Below are 19,574 nucleotides of genomic sequence, written 5' to 3'. Positions count from 1 at the left end.
TGCCATACTCCTCCCTGGAACATCAGTTTCCTTACCTGTGAAGTGGGGACAAATACAGATCCCTGGGGCACTCCAGTAGTGACTATCTGCCATGTTGACAATGAGCCATTAACAGCTACTCTTTTAATCCAACCACCCAACCAGTTCTGAATCCTTCTTCCGGTATTATTGTACAATCCATATCTCTCCATCTTCTCCATGAAAACAGTATGAGATACTTTATCAAAGGCAGCTAGATGGAACTGCAGTAAATAGAGCGCCAAACCTAGAGTCAGGAAGGCTCATCTTCATGAGTTCAAATCAGGCCTCAGACAATTAATAACCATGTGCCCTTGGGTGAGTCACTTGACCCTGTTTGCCTCAGTTTCTTTGTCTGGAAAATGATTTGGAGAACAAAATGGCAAGCCACTTCCAATATTTTTGCTAGGAGAACCCCAAATGAGGTCATGAAAACTTAGACACGATTGAAAAACAACTAAACAACAAAGGGATACTTTATCGAAAAACTATAAATCATATTTGCAGCATTCCTGATGTCCTTTAGACCAATAATCATTTCAAAATAATCTGGCATCAATGTCATCAAATTATTATACTCATGTATACATAGAGGTAGTATGGTACAGTGGAAAGAGTGCCAAATCTCTTCATTGAATTAAGTCATGGGACCTGAATTCAAATTTTACCCCTAAGGCTTGCTAGCTATGTATACTCAAATCTCAGTTTCCTCCTCTGTAAAATAAGGAGGTTTGAACTAAATGGCCTCTGAGATGCCCTCTAGCTCTAGATTTAGGCTTCAGTGTGTGACCTTGAACAATACTTCCCTTCCTTGGGCCTCAGTTTCCACCTCTGTAGAATGAAAGCACTGAAACTAGATGGCCGGTAATATGCCTTCCAACAATAGATCCATGAGCCTAGTAAAATGTACAACAATTTACACACATCCACTATTGTTCATATATAATATGTATACATCCATGCATACGCATAAACCCCAAACCAAGGGAAGCCCACCCCAGCAGACAGAGTGGAGCTAGAAGTTAGGATGCCTTCTTCACCAATGGCCTTTGCCAAAGTGAAATGGCTTGGCTCCATTTTGAAATATGAATCCCCTTTTACTTTCATGCAGAAGATTCCCACATGAAGCAAGAGAACCCTCCCCCACTGCAAATGTACTTCTTGGTATGGCAGATGGAGTAAAGGGGGAGGAGGAGGACACACACATTTCCACACCAAAAAAAAAACCCACCAAATGTGAAACTGGAAAAACAGATGCTTGCCCATCCCGGAGGGTCTGCGTTCTCTCTTGAGAGGGCCACTGGGGTAGTTTGCTTGCAAATTTCTGAAAGTAAGAAAATGTCCAGAATAAAACATGAACAACAAGAAAGAGTGGCCTAACCGGTAGGGATATTGGAACTGAAAGCTGGAAGGGCCCTCAGAGGTGACGTCCCACCCCTTCATTGTTACAAATGAAAAAGATTTAGGGTCCAGAGAGGGGAAGGGCTTGCCCAAGAACATACACAAGATCCTCGATCCTCGAGCCAAAAGGAAGCTCAGAGGTGATCTCATTCAGCCCCCTCATTTTACAGAGCAGGAAAGTAAAGGCCAGAGCAGAAAGACTTGCCTAGGATCACACAGAGAGGGAACTGGTGAGTGTTGCCCTCTGAATCCAAAGCCAGTGTTTGTACATAGTCCAGAGAAAGCAAAGATCGACCTCCAGCCCCAAACCCAGTTGTGTCCACTGAGTGGGCAATGTGACTTCTAGAGTCCATTTCCCTCAACTGCAATCATTGCCTCTGCTAGCATCACGCTACCGTGTCAACCTCAGTAACTCAACTGTGACATTTTTCCTTCAAAACATATTTGTGGAGATAATGTCATTTCCTTTAGATAATGGATTTTTACCTAAATCTTCCATCATTTCCCCCTATCACATTTCTCAACTGTCCGGAACCACACCAGCCATCACACCGTGGTGCCTGCTGTGTTCTTCCACAACTCACCTTCTCGAACCCATCCCAAGAATTCTTCAGATTCCCCTTAACTATATTTATTATTGGCAACAGATGCAAGAGTTGAGTCCAACCTACATTCAGACATAACTTTGGTGGGAAAAATCAGAGTTCTGGACTTGGAGTCATTTTTATTACAAACCTACCATCAATGAAAATGAAAAGTCAAAGAACAAAAAATAGAGTTCAACAGACAACCCACATAACAACAATCATAGCATTCATCAGGTTTGCAAAGTGCTTTACAAATATCTCATTTTATCCTGCAAGGTAGATGCTGTTACTATTCTTTGTTTGCATCTGTATTCTTCTGTTATTAGAAAATGGAATAATGGCTAGCCTTTAGAGATGAGGAAACTGAGGCAAACTAAAGGTAAATGGCTTGCCCAGGGTCACAGAACTGATAAGTGTCTGAGCGCAGGTCTGACCTCAGGTCTTCTTGACCCCAGCCAGTGCATCTACAAACAAGGAACATGGTGATAGGGTCATCATCATCATTAACACTTTTAATTTAATCCTTACTTTCTGTCTTAGCAACTCTTAAGACAGAAGGGCAACGGCTAGACAAATGGGGTTAAGTGACTTGCCCAGGGTCACACAGCTAGTGTGTTTCTGAGGCAGAATTTGAATCCAGGACTTCTGGACTCCAAAGCCAGGATTCTATCCATTTTGCTGCTTGTACTATCTGCCTCATAGATGTGAGAAAAACATTTTGTAAACTTTTAAGAACTATGGAAACAGGAGCTATTATTACTACATTTATTTTGATCTTACTTCCTGATTTCCCTCTAGACTCAGCCTGATTTCTCTGGGTCCCTATACTTAAAGAGAACTTGTTCCTTTTCTTGGCAAAGCTAGAAAAGAATTGGACTCAACTGTTGATTGAATCTGTCTTCAAGAGGACAAATGTGCCTTTCTGACCTACCATTAAATATGCCACAACAATTTAATACATCACATTTGCAAGAGATTTTTCTTGCAAGCAACCAAATAAACATAGCACGGATTATAGAAGCATGAGAAAAAACAAAACCTTTTTTAACTTTTCATTTACCCACTTTTATGGTGTATCTATATAATTTAAAAATGGATTTGTATTAAAATTCATTAAAAAGCAGTCCCAGTCTCATCTGGGGGTTTCTAATCTTGCCATGACAATGAAATTTCTAGCTGTGCTTTGAGGCCCAGCTCAAATATCTGCCTTCTCACCTTCTCATCATCCATCGTACTTCATGACCCATACTCCTCATTTGTCTCTTATTATAATGCATAGCCTATTGGCAAGGGTATTGGGAGGTACAAATACGATGACAGATATAAAGTGCTTGGCAAAATTTAAAGCAATATATAAATGCCAGTTGAGGCAGCTCTGTAGTGCAGGGAGTACTAGGCCAGGAGTAAAGAAGTTCTGAGTTCAAATGTGACATCAAATACTTCCTAACTGTGTAACCCTGGGCAAGTCACTTAACCGCATTGCCTCAGTTTCCTCATCTGTCAAATGAGTTGGAGAAGAAGGTGGCAGGCCACTCCAGTATCTTTGCCGAGAAAATCCCACATGGGGTCCAAAAGAGTTGGATACAACTGAAAAATGACTATATAATAATAAATGCCAGTCATCATCATCATTAGCTTACCAGGTTTCCAGTCTGGTGATGACTTCATTCCCTTGAACCTTCTGCTGTGCTCCTGCTGAGCTCAAGCAAGGTTTGTAGAGCAATACAAGGGTGTGCTGGTAAATGTTTAACTACTACTGGAGGAATAAATGCACACACTCTAAAGTTTAATCTGCATTATTAACACTTCTTAAGTCTGGACAATCAACAAAACAATACATTAACCCTGATCTGTAGCAATTTCTGAGGGTAAATGCTCACACTGAAAATTAAGAAGTCAGCTCCCAGACAGGGTAGAGCTGCCTCCAGCACAGCCCTGCCTACTGCTGTCCATTAGCTTTTCTTGTCATCTAGTTCAGGATGATGTTCCAGCCATCATATGTTCCATCAGGGCCCTGAGAACTACCTACAACATTGTTTCTTCAGAGGTTTTCACCTTGTTGCAGAGTTACTCCATCTTCAGAGTTAGATTCCATAGAAGCTGGGTGGCACAGAGGATGGATGCCCTACCTAGTCTAAAAGATATGGGTTTAAATCCAGCCTCAGATACTTACTAGCTCTGTGACCTTGGACAAGACACTTAACTTTTTGTTGCCTCAGTTTCCCTATCTGTAAAGTAGGATCAATCACAGCACTTACTTTCCAGGGTTGTTGTGAGGATCAAATGAGATAATATTGGTGAAGTGCCTTGCAAAAACCTAAAGTGCTGTATGAACAGCAACTATTACTATAGAACACTAGAACTAGCATCACGTACAACTGAGTTTAAATCCTGTCTCGGATACTGCCTTGCTCTATGACCCTGGGAAAGTCATTTGATCTTTTTCAACCTCAGTTTCCTCATCTATAAAACAAGGATAATAATAATAAAACCACTCAGGGTTGTTGAAAATGAGAGCATATGTAAATAATTTTGTGAACTTTAATATACTATCTGAATGCTAGCTATTATTTTATTTTCTTTTTTTTTAATCCTATTCTTCCATCTTAGAATCAATACTTTGTGTATTGGCTCCAAGGCAGAAGAGTGGTAAGGGCTAGGCAATGAAGGTTAAGTGACTTGCCCAGGGTCACACAACTGGGAAATGTCTGAGGCCACATTGGAAACCAGGACCTCCCATCTCTGGGCCTGGCTCTCAATCCACTGAGCTACCCAGCTGCTCCTCTTATTCCATTTTCTGAAAATAATTTCTCCCTAAATTGTCTCTTTCCTCTTAAAAGTGTAAGAGAACTCAGGTTATTTTGGGATTCTGGTTCACTGATTTTCATTCATAGGATCCTAGATGTAGAAATGGGAGGGACCTCAGGAGCTATCTAATTTAAGCCCAACTTAAGCTATCTAATTTAAGATAATTTTAAAATATCTAATTTTACTGATGAGGGAGGCCCAAAGAGGTGAGCGACCTCCCTAAGGCCCACCAAACATGAGTTGTGTGCTGGAAATAAATTCCTGCTCTGGGTGTTGGGAGACAGACTCCCTCCAGTGTAGTCAGGACATGGCAGTGTTCATGGCCTAGTAGGGAGATGTACCTAAATCCCTAGAACAAAGAATATTATATCTATATGATGGATGCATAACGAATGTGCAAACCATGGACTATTGTTATTTCTAATTCAATTCATCAAACTGTGGGCAGAATGCACTAGTCACAAATGAAGATCTAGCTTAGAGTGTGGCACAGTGCTTGGCCCATAGTCAGCACTCATTTCTTCATGAGGCCAGGTCATAGGGCTTGCGGTGTGGACAGAGGCCTCCGTCACATAGGAAAGTTTCAGCATCTGAATGTACGTTATTTGGTCTCTCTTCTCTCTGTAAGCCTGAGAACAGCTTCCTTGATTAACCAATCTTTGTTATTTCTCTTTTCTGCAGGTAGTAATCCTGGGGAAACATTCCAGAGGTTATCACTACATGCTTGCTAATCTGGTAAGGACACTGAGTCAGTTCAAATGTATCTGGGTAATTGCGCCAACCCACTCAGGCCACATGAGCGTTAGCACCCTGCGTGTCCTTGATCTCGAGAAACGACTTCACTAAATACCAGGTGCCGCATGCAGTTAGGCTGCTTTTGTTTCAGCTGGGAAGCTCATCGGCTCAAGTAATCTGAAAAATAATAATTCGATCATTTATGTCTATTAGTTTACAGCTTCTTAAATGCAACTTTGATCAGCCTAATCGGATTTTAAATGTTAAGCCCCTACCAAAGTAATTCCATTATGCCACCTAGATTAGATGCAGGGACATAGCTTAGTGTCCTGAGATGAAAAGGGCCATGTGCTCACACATTTAGCCATGGAGGATTAGTCAGAATCAGTATAACGGCACCATTCCCCACTCTGCCTCTAGCTGGGTGACCTTGGCCAGGCACTTTATCAGACTTAGGCCTCTTTTCTCTTCTATTAAGTGAAGGGGTTGGACTAGCTAGCCTCTGCGGCCCCTTCCAATTCTAGATATCCAACCTTAAGCAATACACTTCCCCTCCCTGGGCCTCAGTTTCTCCATCTGTAAATGAAAGGGGTGAACCCAATAGTCTCTGAGATCCCTGCAAGCCCTAGATCCACAAGTCTTTGTGTGCCCTTAGATGAGATCTTTTCTTCTCCTCCTTAGGCCTCAGTTTCTTCCTCTGTAAAGTGAAGGGTTTTCCATTACATGGCCTCTTAAGGGCCTTCTAGCTCTAGTATTGTGATCCTCTGACCATGTGACATTTAACTCTTGGGAACCTAATGCATTCCTCTACCACAGGTTGGGAAGGCCAGAGACTCAGTGGGGTAAATGGAGAACTTGTGGTTAGGCCAGTTCTGTGGCCCTGGTGGGGAAAGGGCGTGGAATAGGTTCAGTTCATTCAGAGTCTGGGAACAGGAAGAGCTGGCTCTCCCTTCTCACAGCCCCAAATGATGATCCAAGCTTTTGAGAGGCACTGGAACCTTCCCGTCTTTCTTTCCTAGGGTTCCTTAGGCCAGCCCCACCCCACAATTGCCCTTTGAGGTTCTAATAATAAAAGCTCCCATTTCTCTGCCCCAGCAAAGCTTGCAAAGCATTTCCCCCTCTAACAGCCCTATGAGGTAGTAGGGAAGTCAAGGAGCTCTGGTTCCATCGTACAGATGAGGAACCCATTTTGATTTCCAGCCTCCAACACTTCCTAGCTCTGTGACCCTGAGCAAATCACTTAAGAGCTCTCTAGCCTCCATTTTCTCATCTCCCAAATGAGGGCATTGGCCCCCGTGGCCTCTTAGGTCCCTGCCAGCTTGAGATCTATCCAGTTCAATCATACTGTCGCGTTCTTTAAGCCATTTGCTGCCACGCATGTGACTGAACCTGAAAAAATCGCTTTTAGGCATACAGGACTGACAGGGGTACCAAATGGCTTCCCAGCAAGAGCTCTGGCTGGGCCCAAAGTTCTCAATCAGAATGTCTATGGAGATGGAAGAAGATCTTTAAATGACCGCTGAGTTGGTATTGCTTAGCACAAGTGTTCAATGAAATAGACTGCTACCTCCTGGAGAGCCCTCCATCCCAGGATGAGAGACAGCAGCGAACTAGTTGTTAGGAGGGGGATTGGTCTCATGATCTTTCAGGACTAGAAGCATCATGGTACAGTAAAAAGATCATTAGCCAAATAGGCTAGAGTCCAAATCTTGGCTCTGATGCCTCCTATGTGTGTGACAAGTCCCTGACCTCAGTTTCCTTCTCTATCAAATAAGGGAGTTGAATTAAAGAACCCTTAAGGTCCCTTCCAATTCTTGATCTAGGATCTTATGGTTCTGAAGCTCTGAATTCAAAATCTTTCTCTGCTCCAAACCTTGAGCAAGTGACCTCCCTTCTCTGGGCTTCTCAGTTCCCTCATCTGTCAAGTAAAGTGATCACATGAGCTGTCCTCTAAAGCACCTTCCAAGAGTGTGATCCTCTGATGCCCATCACCAGCCTAGCTGGCCTCAGCATCTAAGGTGCTTGCTTCCTCCCCGTCTCCAGCCAGGAAACAGGGCAGGATGGAGCAGCCTACTGCCCCCTTCAGGTGGCCACCACTCAGGGGAAGGTATCCCCTCACCACAAAGGGTTATTATGACCCCACATTATGAAGCTTGCCCCTTCCTACCTGCTTGGCAGAATTAAAAACCTAATACCTCCCTGCCTGGTAAATCAGTGAGAAATGTCCCTCCTTATCATACCGACAGAGTACTGTCGCCTTGGTTTGCCTCCCACTCAGATAAATTAGGATGCAATTTGTATTTTTCCCCTCCTCTCCACTCTTTTATCTCTCTGACTCCCTTGTGCATATTGTCTGCCATGCCAAGGCAATGATGCTGAATGCCATCATTCAAAGGATTCATTTAACTAGAGAACAAATTCCAAATGTGAGCTTTCAGGACAGCAAGTAGGAAGCCCATCAGTTTTCCCTCAAGGGGAAACCAAAAACCAATGATACTTCTTCAGATTACTTAGCTGGTGGGCTATTTCCTGTTCCCCACCACCACCACCACTAGTTCAGGTACATTCAGGGTTCTGATTATCTAAGATAAACAGGGAGAGGCAAGATTTCCCCTTTATCAAAAAGAGGAAATACCCCTGCACTAACTAATATCATTTCCTAACATATTATTAATCGCCAAATACCCCTCAATGCCACAAACCACCCACTGTGGAGCCATTTGACTAGTGATAACCCAGTTATGCCATTGTTTGTATGGAACTAATTATTCTTAGCAATGTTTTTTTACCCTATAGCAGTGATGGTGAACCTTTTAGAGATAGAGTGCCAGGCCCTGCCGCCACCCTACCCCTCTGACCTTGTACCATGTCCCTCCCCACCAACATTCTGGGTATACTCTGTCCCCCCTTACCCCACACACGGGGGAAGAAGCACTCCCATTGGGCTGCTGAGCAGAGGGATGGGTGAAGAATGTCTTCATCAAGTGTAGAGAGGTGGGGAGGGGAGTGACCCAAGTGCTCTGCTCTCCTCCACCTCTGCTGCCTGTGATCCACCCACCATACCCTTTTTCACTACCATTGGCTGCTGGGCAGACAAGCAGAGGATGGGAAAAAAATGTCATCAGGCATGGTGGAGAGGGGGAGGGGAGCAGCTCCACCCAAGTCCCTCTGCCTTTCTAGTAATGAACTCAGGGGTGGTGGGGGCAGAGAGGGCAGCCACATGCCCACAGAGAGTGCTCTGGGTGCCATCTTTGGCACCTGTGCCATAGGTTCACCATCACTGCCCTATAGTCTTTTTCTAGAGAAGTAAGAAACATTTGGAGGTGAGAAATGCCTGTACTTAGCTTAGTATTTGGAGGATCTTCTGTCCATAGCAGGGGTTCCTAACCTGGAGCCCACAGTCTATGGATAGATTTTAAATTTTGCACATTTGGATGGGAAATAAATTACATCCTAATTTTCTCTCATTTGCAGCTGAAATTCAGCATTTCCTTCAGCATGAATGTAGGCAATAAACAGTATTCTGATGTGGGTCTAGAGGCTTCACCAGATAGACAAAACAAAGTCTAGGACACATCAAAAGCTCAGGACACCTGGAATAGAGCAACCTAGCTCACAGTCCTGTTTAATTTCGATTTCATTATGATGACCAGCCTCTCCATTCTTGGTTTAGACTGCTCCTTGAATGATAGAGACATATCCATTACTAGGCCCGGGTTTAAAACCTGTCCAACTTGGGCTTTGGAATTTGCACTTCTTTTCACACAGCCTTAGAGAATGAAAAGTACATCTTATGCCCCAGTGAGCCATTATAGTATGTCAACAAGGAAAAAAGCTATTTCATTGATGTAACTATTCCCTTCAATGGCTCATATTGCAACTCATCCATACTGTCTCATCCTATGTGACTCTTGTCCAAGTCCTCCCACCAATCTTCATAAGGGATCTAGTCAATGTGCTTTGGGCTTCCCTCTAGATCACTTGACATTTCATGGAAACTAGTAGAGCATATAAGGTGTTCATTAGTCATTATTTGCTCTAGCTACATGACCATCTTGCCTCCTTTTCTAATCATACTTCCTTTGAAAATATACTACAGCCTTATCACACCCATCATATACCTCTCCACTGCCCACTGAATGTCCCCAACTTGAATTCTTTCCCTTGTTTTGGTAAAAATAAAATCTATATTTCCTAAGTTTTTCATATCCTTCCTCCTTTTACTTATCTTGAGAATCAACTCCTCAACACCTACAAAATTGGGTCACATCTAGCATAGACTTACTCCTTATATATTTGGGAAAAATGTACCTTGGAAATCTTGTCAGATTTTTCCATTTTTCATCTGCTCATTGTCTTCCTTCTAGTTTTATCCTTTAAAGCCTTCAAGGTGATGTGGCTTAGTTGAGTTTCCCAACAAGCTTCCATTGACAACTTCCATTGTTTCCATCCTCCATTGCTTCTTAATGTTTTCTTAAGTGATACTGTTCCTAATATTCTTCTATCTTCCTCCATACGATTATATTCTACATTGGTTTTGCCCATAGTTGTCCTATCTCTCTGCTCTTCAAGATCAAGTGTTTGCTGACTGAAGTAGTTTCTAGTCTCCCTTGGTCTACTTATTGTAGTGATTCCTTAAACGTCCTTAGGAAATGGCAATAGCCTGTATCAGTGTCTGTCCTTTTTTTTGATTTCCTGTTTTCATCATCAACAACTTGTTTAAATAGGTCATGATGGAGTTGACTCAGTAGTACATTATATCAACTCTTTTTTATTCTCCCTTCTACTTTGGTATTGATTTTGCTCTTTGATCTAATTAGTCCATAGTCTTACTATATACAGAGAGTTGTCAGAAATTACTCCCATACTAATAACCAATAATTTTCTGCCAGTTAAAATATAATCAATTTAATTTTTGTAATATTATTTGATGCCTACCATATCCAGTCTCCTGACTCTTCTCAAAGAAAGTGCAGTGTTTAAAAGACCTATGACTTCGACAAGCCTTTTGTAGTTCTTATTTCTTACTCCTAAACAATGTTTTTTCTGCATATTTCTCACCATCCTCCCCATATCCATCTTCCACTGAATTCACCAAATATTAAAGTATATGTTGACTTCATTTGGAGAGTCTTAGCAAGTTCCTTGTAGAATCTCTGTACTTCCTTATCCTCTGCAAGAAATATTGGCACAAAAGCTAAAATTGTTTTTATGGAAGGTATTTTGCAAATGCTTAACATGAGCCCTTATTAATATGAAATGATCAAGTGTCCCACAATATTGCCTTTGGACATACAATAAATCAACTCCACCAATTCCTTTATTTGCCTCTACAAGGAAAACCTTTCTATGGAAAGGCTATTCACTGGGCATTGAACAAGAATCTCACATTGAAAGTACCACCCTTTGTGATTTTTAATACTCCACGTCCTCTGTTCTACTCTACCCCATAGTTGCAGAAGCAGAAGCAGACCATATTGGAATGAGGTCATTTGGGATTTTGATTTATTTCATGGGTTACCATGCCCAAAACATTCATCACCATGTGTTCAGCCTACTGTGCGTGATCTGCTCTGTTTCTAGCTAGGCTGGTCCTCCTAAATCAAACATCATGATGAGCATCGCTAAAGCTTGGTCAGGAGATCAAAGGAGATACAGCTACCACCAGATACCAGGACCCAAGAGCGGGCAGTATGAAGCCCCTAGAGGGTGCAGCGATCAGACACCAGACCCTTAGAGTATATGGAGATAACATGTTGTCTAGGATGGGGTACAGGCAAGAGGCCCCCTTTACATGGCCCCCTTTGTGATAACTTGCTTGGAGACCCAAAATTGACATTTATATATCTATTATTATTTGCAACAAAGTTTTATCTATCTGTTAGGGTTTTTTGTTTTTTTAATCAGTTCATGATTCCATAAAATATATAATAGTGATTAATCAGGAAGGACCCATCATTAGAAACAAAACAATCAAACATCATTTCTCAGAATTGGCATGTCAAAGGTAGATTCTATTGATTTCTGTAGTCTAGGGTCCATGATTTTCTACCATTTTCTAGGGACAAAAGATAGTACAGTGGGGAAAAGCATTCCAGATGGAGCCCAAAGATCCAAGTTCAAATCCCAGCTCTGCCCCTTACTATCTGTGGGTCCTTGTCCAAGTTGTTTTCCCTGGATATCTGGATAAGGAGGATGCTGATACTTAGAGATTCTTTCTTCCAGGGTTGGCATGAGAATCAAATGCGAAGGATTATGAAAAAGTAGAAGTTTTCATTTTCCTAAGCTGTCATCTAAACTTGCACCCACATTTAGTACCAGGCACACATCTCAGCCCTAAAGTTAGCTCGGGTCCTACCTATAGTTCCAGAGGCAAAGCCTACACCGGGATTTTCCTAGGTAGATGCCCCCTCTTGCCAGAGCCAGTGGCATCCTGTGACCTGCCACTCCTTTTGATCTCCTTCCTCCATGTGTCTACAGGGCTTCACGGACATCGTCCTGGAGAGAGTCATGCATGGGGGTGCCAACATTACTGGATTCCAGATCGTGAACAATGAGAACCCCATGGTTCAGCAGTTCATACAACGCTGGGTGAGACTGGATGAAAGAGAGTTTCCAGAAGCCAAGAATTCCCCCTTGAAGGTAAATCTTTATGTCTAATATCCACTTAAGCCAGCCTACCAAGACTGCCCTCCCTCCGTAACAGTTCCCATTAAGTGCCCAGACTAAGTGTCCAGGCCTCTAAATGTCCCTGCAGGAATGCCTTCCTAAAGTCACATAGCCACAGACATTGGGGGATCCCAACTCAAATCCCTAAATCTAAACCAAATAGCTATCTCCCCTTTCTCCTTTTTAATATCATCCAGCATTAGGAATAAGTTGACTAACCTTTTTTAAATGAATTTAATTTGTAATCTGCTCATAACAATTTAGAATATTCATTACGAGAAGGGGGGAGAATAGGTAGGGAAGATTGATGAACTGAAACAGCAAATTAGATTTTCCATTATTTATGTGTTCGCTTTGTGTGCTAATAAGTCCCATGAATCTCTGAGAAGCCAGATGAATTTAGGGCTGATGCAGAGTAGGTTGGCTCACTATGCATGGGGGCAGCCAAAATGTTTTCCTGCCTGCAAAAATCTCTTTTAAATAACAGCATTACCTAGATTGCTCATTTTCCTGGAATAAAGAGAGAATATTAAAAACCAAAAGTGCAACGTCAAAAGCTTCCACAAATGTTCATCCTCTAGACAGATCCATCTCTATAAAGAAAAAAAACCATGGAAAAATAAAGATCTTGCTAAATATACAGATCAAGTCAGGGGGAAGTATTCACATTGCAAAAGGTCTCTCAACACCTGAACTTCCTTTAAAGAATCTAATGAGTATAAAAGAGGATTCCATATTGATGTTTACACACCACTTCTCCAGAGCTCTGAAAATATAGAAAAAGGAGCCAGATCTCCCTTCATCTGCCTACTATGTCATCTAGAGAAGAAAAGAGAGGGATTTACACACCCTCATCACAGTGTAGGTGTGCCTTCCCTTCCACAATCAAAATGCTCCAGAAAAGTTTCAAATAAATCCAGTTTGGGAAAGCAAATCCTATTTTTAAATCAGCAAGGCAACGTACAAGTTAAGAGAACTCTTTGTCTGTCCAAATTAAAGCAGAATTAACACCCCTTCCCTCACTCTTCTACATTCAATTTATCTTTTGCACAAATCCATATTTTCATGTGCCAAGTATTGCAGAAATAAAAAATGAATTTTGCTACAATTTAGAATACAAGTCAGTAAAAAGCTAAATTCCATACATTGTTACAAGCCTAGGTAGGGAGAAGCATCAGTTGGCTATGGCAAAGGAAATCTCTGTGGGACAAGTGGACTTCTAAATATGAGCCATTTTCCACAAGTACTTATAGGAGAGAAACACAGAGAGACAGACAGACAGAGACAGACAGAAACAGAGACAGAGACAGTCAGAGACTGAGAGGCAGAGAGAGAGAGAGAGAGAGAGAGAGAGAGAGAGAGAGAGAGAGAGAGAGAGAGAGAGAGAGAGAGAGAGAGAGAGAGAGAGGGAGAATTATTGCATTTCCATATTTCTCCCTTTTTTGACATGAGTCGAATCTTTTTAGAATATGCTTCCATTTGAAGTAGAAATATTCTCTCCTTCCTCTCTTTTCTCTCTCCCTCTCCCTCTCTCACTCCCTTCTCTCTTTCTTTCCCTCTCTCTCCCTCTCTCCCTCTCTATGCTTCCCTTCCCTTGCTTCTATCACACAAGTTAGCTTAAAGAATGCCCTGATCCTCTACCAATGCTTGAATACTATTCCTATCTGAATGTCCTTCTAAACATTTAGTCACCATTTGACTGCTTTGGATGCATATGGGAAAGTAAGAGAATATGCAACAGAAAGGAAGTCAAAGGACCTAGGTTCAGATCCCCACTCTGCCACTTACTGTTTGACCCTCCCAGGACTTGTTTCTTCCTTTATAAAATGAAGAAGCTGGACTTGCTGGCCTCTGAGGCCCCTTCCAGCTCTAGACCTAGGTGTAACCTTGGGCAAGTCACTTCTTCTCTCTGAGCTTCAGTTTCTTTATCTCTAAAATATAGGGACTTGGTGGCCTCTGTTGTCCTTTCTGCTTCTAGAACTATACTATTTTTTTAAAGTGATGGACCAAGAAAAGGAAGGGTGCAATCCAGAATTGGGGTCTAGACATAAGAGCTCCAAGAGAACCAAACCCCAGCACAGTATGGTGCAAGGAAGCCACTGGGAAGCCATTGAACCTTGACCTCTCTCTGAGCCCCTCTACTAACTTATCAAATAACTTTGGGCAAGTCCTTTCCCCCTTTCACCTCAGCTTCCCTTTTAGTTAGCTCATCTCTCAAGTGCCTTCCAGGTCTAAAGTTCCACACCCCTTAACTTCCTGCCAGGTGCCTCAAGTCCCAGTTAGTATGTGGCTAGATGACCAGTTTCCACACCCCTCCAGGAGGAGCTGCTGTAGCTGCTAAGTGATTCACTTTAGGGAAAACTCCATCAAATGGCTTGGGAAATGGAAGCACCAAGCATAGGGACAGCTCCCAGCTTGCATTTGCTCTATCTTCAACATGCTTGCTATTTATCAATCAGACAAAAAGCCCGCTTTAAAAATTGATGTACCATATTTTTTATTCAGGAAAAAATTGCCTTGAAATGACAGTCCTGATGCCTAATTTATGCCACATTTTATCAAGGTTTCCTTTTCAGTCTTTTTATGCTCCACATTCATGCACTGGGAAATGGAAGCTTTGGCAAGCAGCAGGCAGCCAGCATCTGGGAAGGAGAGCTAAACTGAAAGTCACAGGAGAGGGGTACAAAAACCAAGGCAAAGCTAGGCCCTGCCCTCAAGGAACTTTGGTTCTAACCAGGGTGATGGCCAGAGAGAAATGGCCTTCTGAAAGTGACAGGAACAGCGACGAGATTTCTAGAACAATTGGTAAACCTTTTTAGGAAATGGTGGCATCAATTCCATTACTCTTCCCAGCGCTTGAGGTGGAAGGAAAGCAAAGACAAAAGGAGAAGGGAGAAGGGGTCCCATCATGGCATTGGGGCATGTGTTCAGGCTCCAGATGGCAAATGCTCACCTATCAGAAGCCCAGGGTCCCAGGATGGGAGCTTGAGTGTGAGGTCAAAGATGGGAACTGGAGTTAAGGCGTTTAAAGATGGCCAGGATATAACATGGAGGCCCTTAGGTGCAGGCTAAATATGGCGAAAATGGTCACCTATCTATCAGAAGTAGAGGTTATATAGTCCGAGAGAAGGTATTTGGAGAACTTTCCAGTTCGTCTGGTATTTTATGTTCACATTATCTCATTTGAGCCTCATAAAAGCCCTTCGAGATAGGTGCTATGGATATTATTGGCCCTCTTATGGATGAGGAAACTAAAGCTCAATTAAGCTAAATGATTTGCTTGTGATCACATAGCTAATGTGTATCAGGGGGTAGAATTTTAACCCAGGTCTTCCTAATTCCAAGTCTTCTGTTTTATATATTCTACCGGGCTGCTTTAGAGTTGGAAGGTACCTTAGAGAGCATCTAGTCTGAATTGTTCATTTTACAGAGGAGGAAACGGAGGCCCCAGTTAAAGGAAATAACTGGCCTGATTAGGCATAGCTGGAAATGACTTCCAACTTTCTCTCTCCAGCCTGAATCCCTCTCCTAAGCGCCAGGCCTTCATCAGCAACTGTCTGCTTTGCCTGGATAGCCATGTCCAGGCATAAAACATTTCCAAAACAGAACTCATTATCCTCCCAATAACACCTACCCCTCATTAAGCATCCCCCAGGCTTTGGGAGGGGATTGGAGGGGGGGATATACTACCATATTCTCAGCTACTCTTGACTCTTTCATCTCTCCACCCACCTTCCCAGACCACACCCAGTTGCCAAATCCATTCCATCTCCATGTGTCTTGTGCCCTAGCTGCTACCCATACCACAATCATCTGAACTCAAGCCCCCATCACCTCTCACCTGGCCTATTGCAATAGTCTACACCCAGCTTCTGGCTTCTCTACTCTCCAGTTCCTTTTCTACAGTGCTGCCAGAATCATTTTCCTAAAGCAAATATCTTTAATGGCTCCCTATTACTTCAAGGAAAAAATACCAACTCCTTAAATTGGCATATCAATCCCTTCCCATTCTGACTCCAACTTAGCTTTCTGGACATTTCAAATGACTTTTCTTAGCTCGCACATCATTCCCAACCAAACTGGCTGACTAACTGTTCTCCAGATTCTATCTTCCATCTACTGGCTCAGTGCCCTTGCCCAGGCTGTCCTCCAAGCCCACCTTTGCTTCTCAGAACTTCGAGCTTCCTTCCAAGGTTAATAGAAGGGCCACCTGCTACCCAAGTCTTTTGGTAATTCTCCTAGTGCTTAGCATTTGAAGCTCTGTAATCATGCACTGGCTATGTTAGAGTGGCAATTCTTTAATGGTTATGTTTTGGACTAGATGACTACTGAGGTCCCTTCCAATCCTGAAATTCAATTATTCCAGGTTCCTTGATAGCTCCGTGTCCATGGCCGAGTTGTTTAACCTCCCCAAGTCTCAGTTTCTTCATTTGCCAAATGGAAACAATAATGACAAATAATAATATTAATAATAATAATACATACTACTTTCCTCCCAGGGTAAGGCAGATCATTCTTTTTGAATGAATGAAGTGACCTAGAAGTTCTCATTGTCATACAGACCCACATCTTATTTTGCTGAAAGGAAACTAGATCCAGAGAGAAGAGACTTGGCCAAGATCACACAGCAAGCTAATGATAAAGTGGGGGCATTGGATGTACCAGGGAACAATTCTATACATTTTGAAGCACATGAGAGACAGGGCAGAATAAGCATTTATTAAGGGCCTACTATATGCCAGACACTGAGCTAAATACTTGATACAAGCCCCCTTGAGAAATAATCATCAGCTTGTTTTCCCATGTCTTTGTCCATTCAATCTGTGTACAGATGTCACCCCAAATCTGAAACGATCACTGCATCACCAGTCCCATTCCAAGCAGAACAAGCAGTATGCAGTCTTCTTGCATCTTAGCAATACTCGCTCAAAATGGGGCACATTCTCAGATGGAAAACCCAATAACGGCTAGAATTTGCTACAATAAAAAGCCAACTTTGCCTTTTGTTCCCCCCACTGAAGTGAAGACTGATTGATTACTGGCTCTAGGTCCTAGTTCACCAGAAACAAGGCCTAGGCAGGAATGATTAATCTTTCCTCTGAATGAAATCCAGCCTGTCTTACTTGGCCATTTTCGTTTTTCCCCTAAGTGAATAACAGAGCTGGATTTTCTCTTACAAACACCAGCCCGGCCTGAGAACACTTTCGAGAAGCTCTCTAACCCATGGATAGCCTTCCTTTCACCTCACAAGCCTTCCTTACACAGTTCACTGACTCTTTAGAGACTGGACGGCCCTTGGAACATCGAATGTCAGAGCTGGAGGGAGGAGAACCAAAGACCATAGCCAATTAGGGCTGAGAGAGAACTCAAAACAAAGAATGTTGACGCTGGGAGATATTTTAGAATGTAGAATGTCAGGCCTGGGAGGGGCCTGAAAACAGAGAATGTCAAAGATGGTGGGGGTGGAGATGGGGGGTGGATCAAAGAACATTGACAGTTTGGGTTGGGAGGAAACTCAGAACCAAGAAGGGCAGAGCTGGGTGAAATTTTCAAATACAAAATGGCAAAGCTGTGGGAGACCCTAGAATATCCCCCCCTCTCTCTCCTCTAGAGACCCAGGGAGGCAAGTGCCTTTGCCCCAAGTCAGAAACCTAGTAAATGGACAACGGGCCACTCAACCCCAGGTCCCTGGCTTCAGATTCAGAGCTCTTGCCTTGCCATCTACCCAGCAGCATTTGCTGAGCTCATTTATACATGAAATACTTTGAGGCTTAAACCATATTGACAGAACTCATCAATGACGTCCCACAGGAACAGATGGAATACCCTTCAGTGAAAGGAAGGGATGAGGGAATTAGAGGGCAGGCAAGAAGAAATTAAATCTCATTTCATGGAATAACAACTACTTTTGTTCATTCGGTAACTTCAGAATATCTGTGCTTTCCTCATAGTGGGTATTTTTTCCATTAATATAGATTCTGACCTCGCTCCATCATAGCTAATGTTTTCATGGGATGCTATGGCCAAAAAAATTAATCTCTTGGAGATCAACCTTCTGAGGATGAACCCCCATGTCACACACACACACACACACACACACACACACACACACACAAATACACACACCATCACTGGGCCCATATGTCAATCCATTTCAACCTATAGCTACAGGCCCCGTTGGCATTGCCTTTGAGGGTCTGGAGTCCCTTCCTCATCCTGGAGAGGTATAAGAAGAGGACATAGGAAGCAGCTGGGTGGCTCAGTGGAATGAATTCACATGCAGAACCATCTTGAGGCAGGAAGATAGATGGATCTTTTTTTATTTCCATGGTAAATAAGGGTGACTCTTTAATGAGAAAAGACAGGGGCAAAGGGAGACGAATGGATTGGATGAACTATGGGGTGGTATGTGGAAAGAGCATTGGATTTGAGTCCCAAGACTTGGGTTCTTAATCCTGGGCCTAATACAGCCCAGCTTCTAGGCCTTTCCTGGGCTCAGGTTCCCTTCCTATAAACTGAGAAGATGATCTCTAAGCACCTTTCCACCTGTAATGTCTGTGATCCTGCAATCTTAAGCTTACAGAAGACAGTGTTTCACAGTGTTATGCTTTCTTTCAGTACACATCCGCCTTGACACATGATGCTATACTGGTCATAGCAGAAGCTTTCCGCTACCTGCGCAGGCAGCGAGTGGATGTCTCCAGGAGAGGCAGTGCTGGAGACTGCTTGGCCAACCCTGCAGTGCCCTGGAGTCAAGGAATCGATATCGAGAGAGCTCTAAAAATGGTAATGGCCAAGATGGGAATGGGGAGTGGGATAGAAGGTGGTATGGAGGGGTAGGATGTACTGTGAGTGGAAGACAGAATGGACTGCTTTCTCAGTATAGACAAAGCAATCAGACTTGTTCAGTGACAAGATACAAAAGCAGAGAAGTTATAAAGTAGATATTGGAGGAATGATTAGAGTCATGGAGAAGTTTCACAAAATTCTGGAAATCTTGAATAAGAGGTGGGGGCTAATAAACTTAAGACAGATATGAAGAAATTCCACAAATATTTATCGAGTACCTACTTTGCCCAGAGCATTGTCTCTAGTTCTGTGTGTGACAAAGAAAGTATGCCCTCATGTAGCTTACATTCTAGTAAGGTTAATAAGACAGCAAAATAGACCACTATAAAACATAATAATATATAAGTTCATTGGAGAGATACAAGCGCAGTGTCATGTGAGATTCCCAGCAAGTAGGGAATCATTACCAACCTGGGGAATAGGGAAAGTTCCCTGAAAGAGATGGCCTTTGAGTATTCCTTTAAAAATTGTCTATTAGGGGCAGCTGGGTAGCTCAGTGGATTGACA

The 19,574-nt window shown here is 42.7% G+C and overlaps 1 protein-coding gene across 8 annotated transcripts in view; it reads left to right on the top strand.

Annotated features, from left to right (window-relative positions):
- GRIA3 (glutamate ionotropic receptor AMPA type subunit 3) overlaps positions 1-19,574 on the top strand; it is a 306,481-nt gene that overhangs the window by 166,748 nt on the left and 120,159 nt on the right. For all 8 annotated transcript variants that reach the window (XM_056809190.1, XM_056809189.1, XM_056809187.1 and 5 more), the window contains exons 5-7: positions 5,496-5,549; positions 12,030-12,191; positions 18,837-19,004. In XM_056809190.1, the coding sequence (XP_056665168.1) occupies positions 5,496-5,549; positions 12,030-12,191; positions 18,837-19,004 (384 nt within the window). The remainder of the gene's footprint in view (positions 1-5,495; positions 5,550-12,029; positions 12,192-18,836; positions 19,005-19,574) is intronic.

Source organism: Monodelphis domestica, chromosome X (genome assembly GCF_027887165.1).
Source record: "Monodelphis domestica isolate mMonDom1 chromosome X, mMonDom1.pri, whole genome shotgun sequence".
NCBI lineage: Eukaryota > Metazoa > Chordata > Mammalia > Didelphimorphia > Didelphidae > Monodelphis > Monodelphis domestica.
This window is presented reverse-complemented; position numbering and strand designations above follow the sequence as displayed.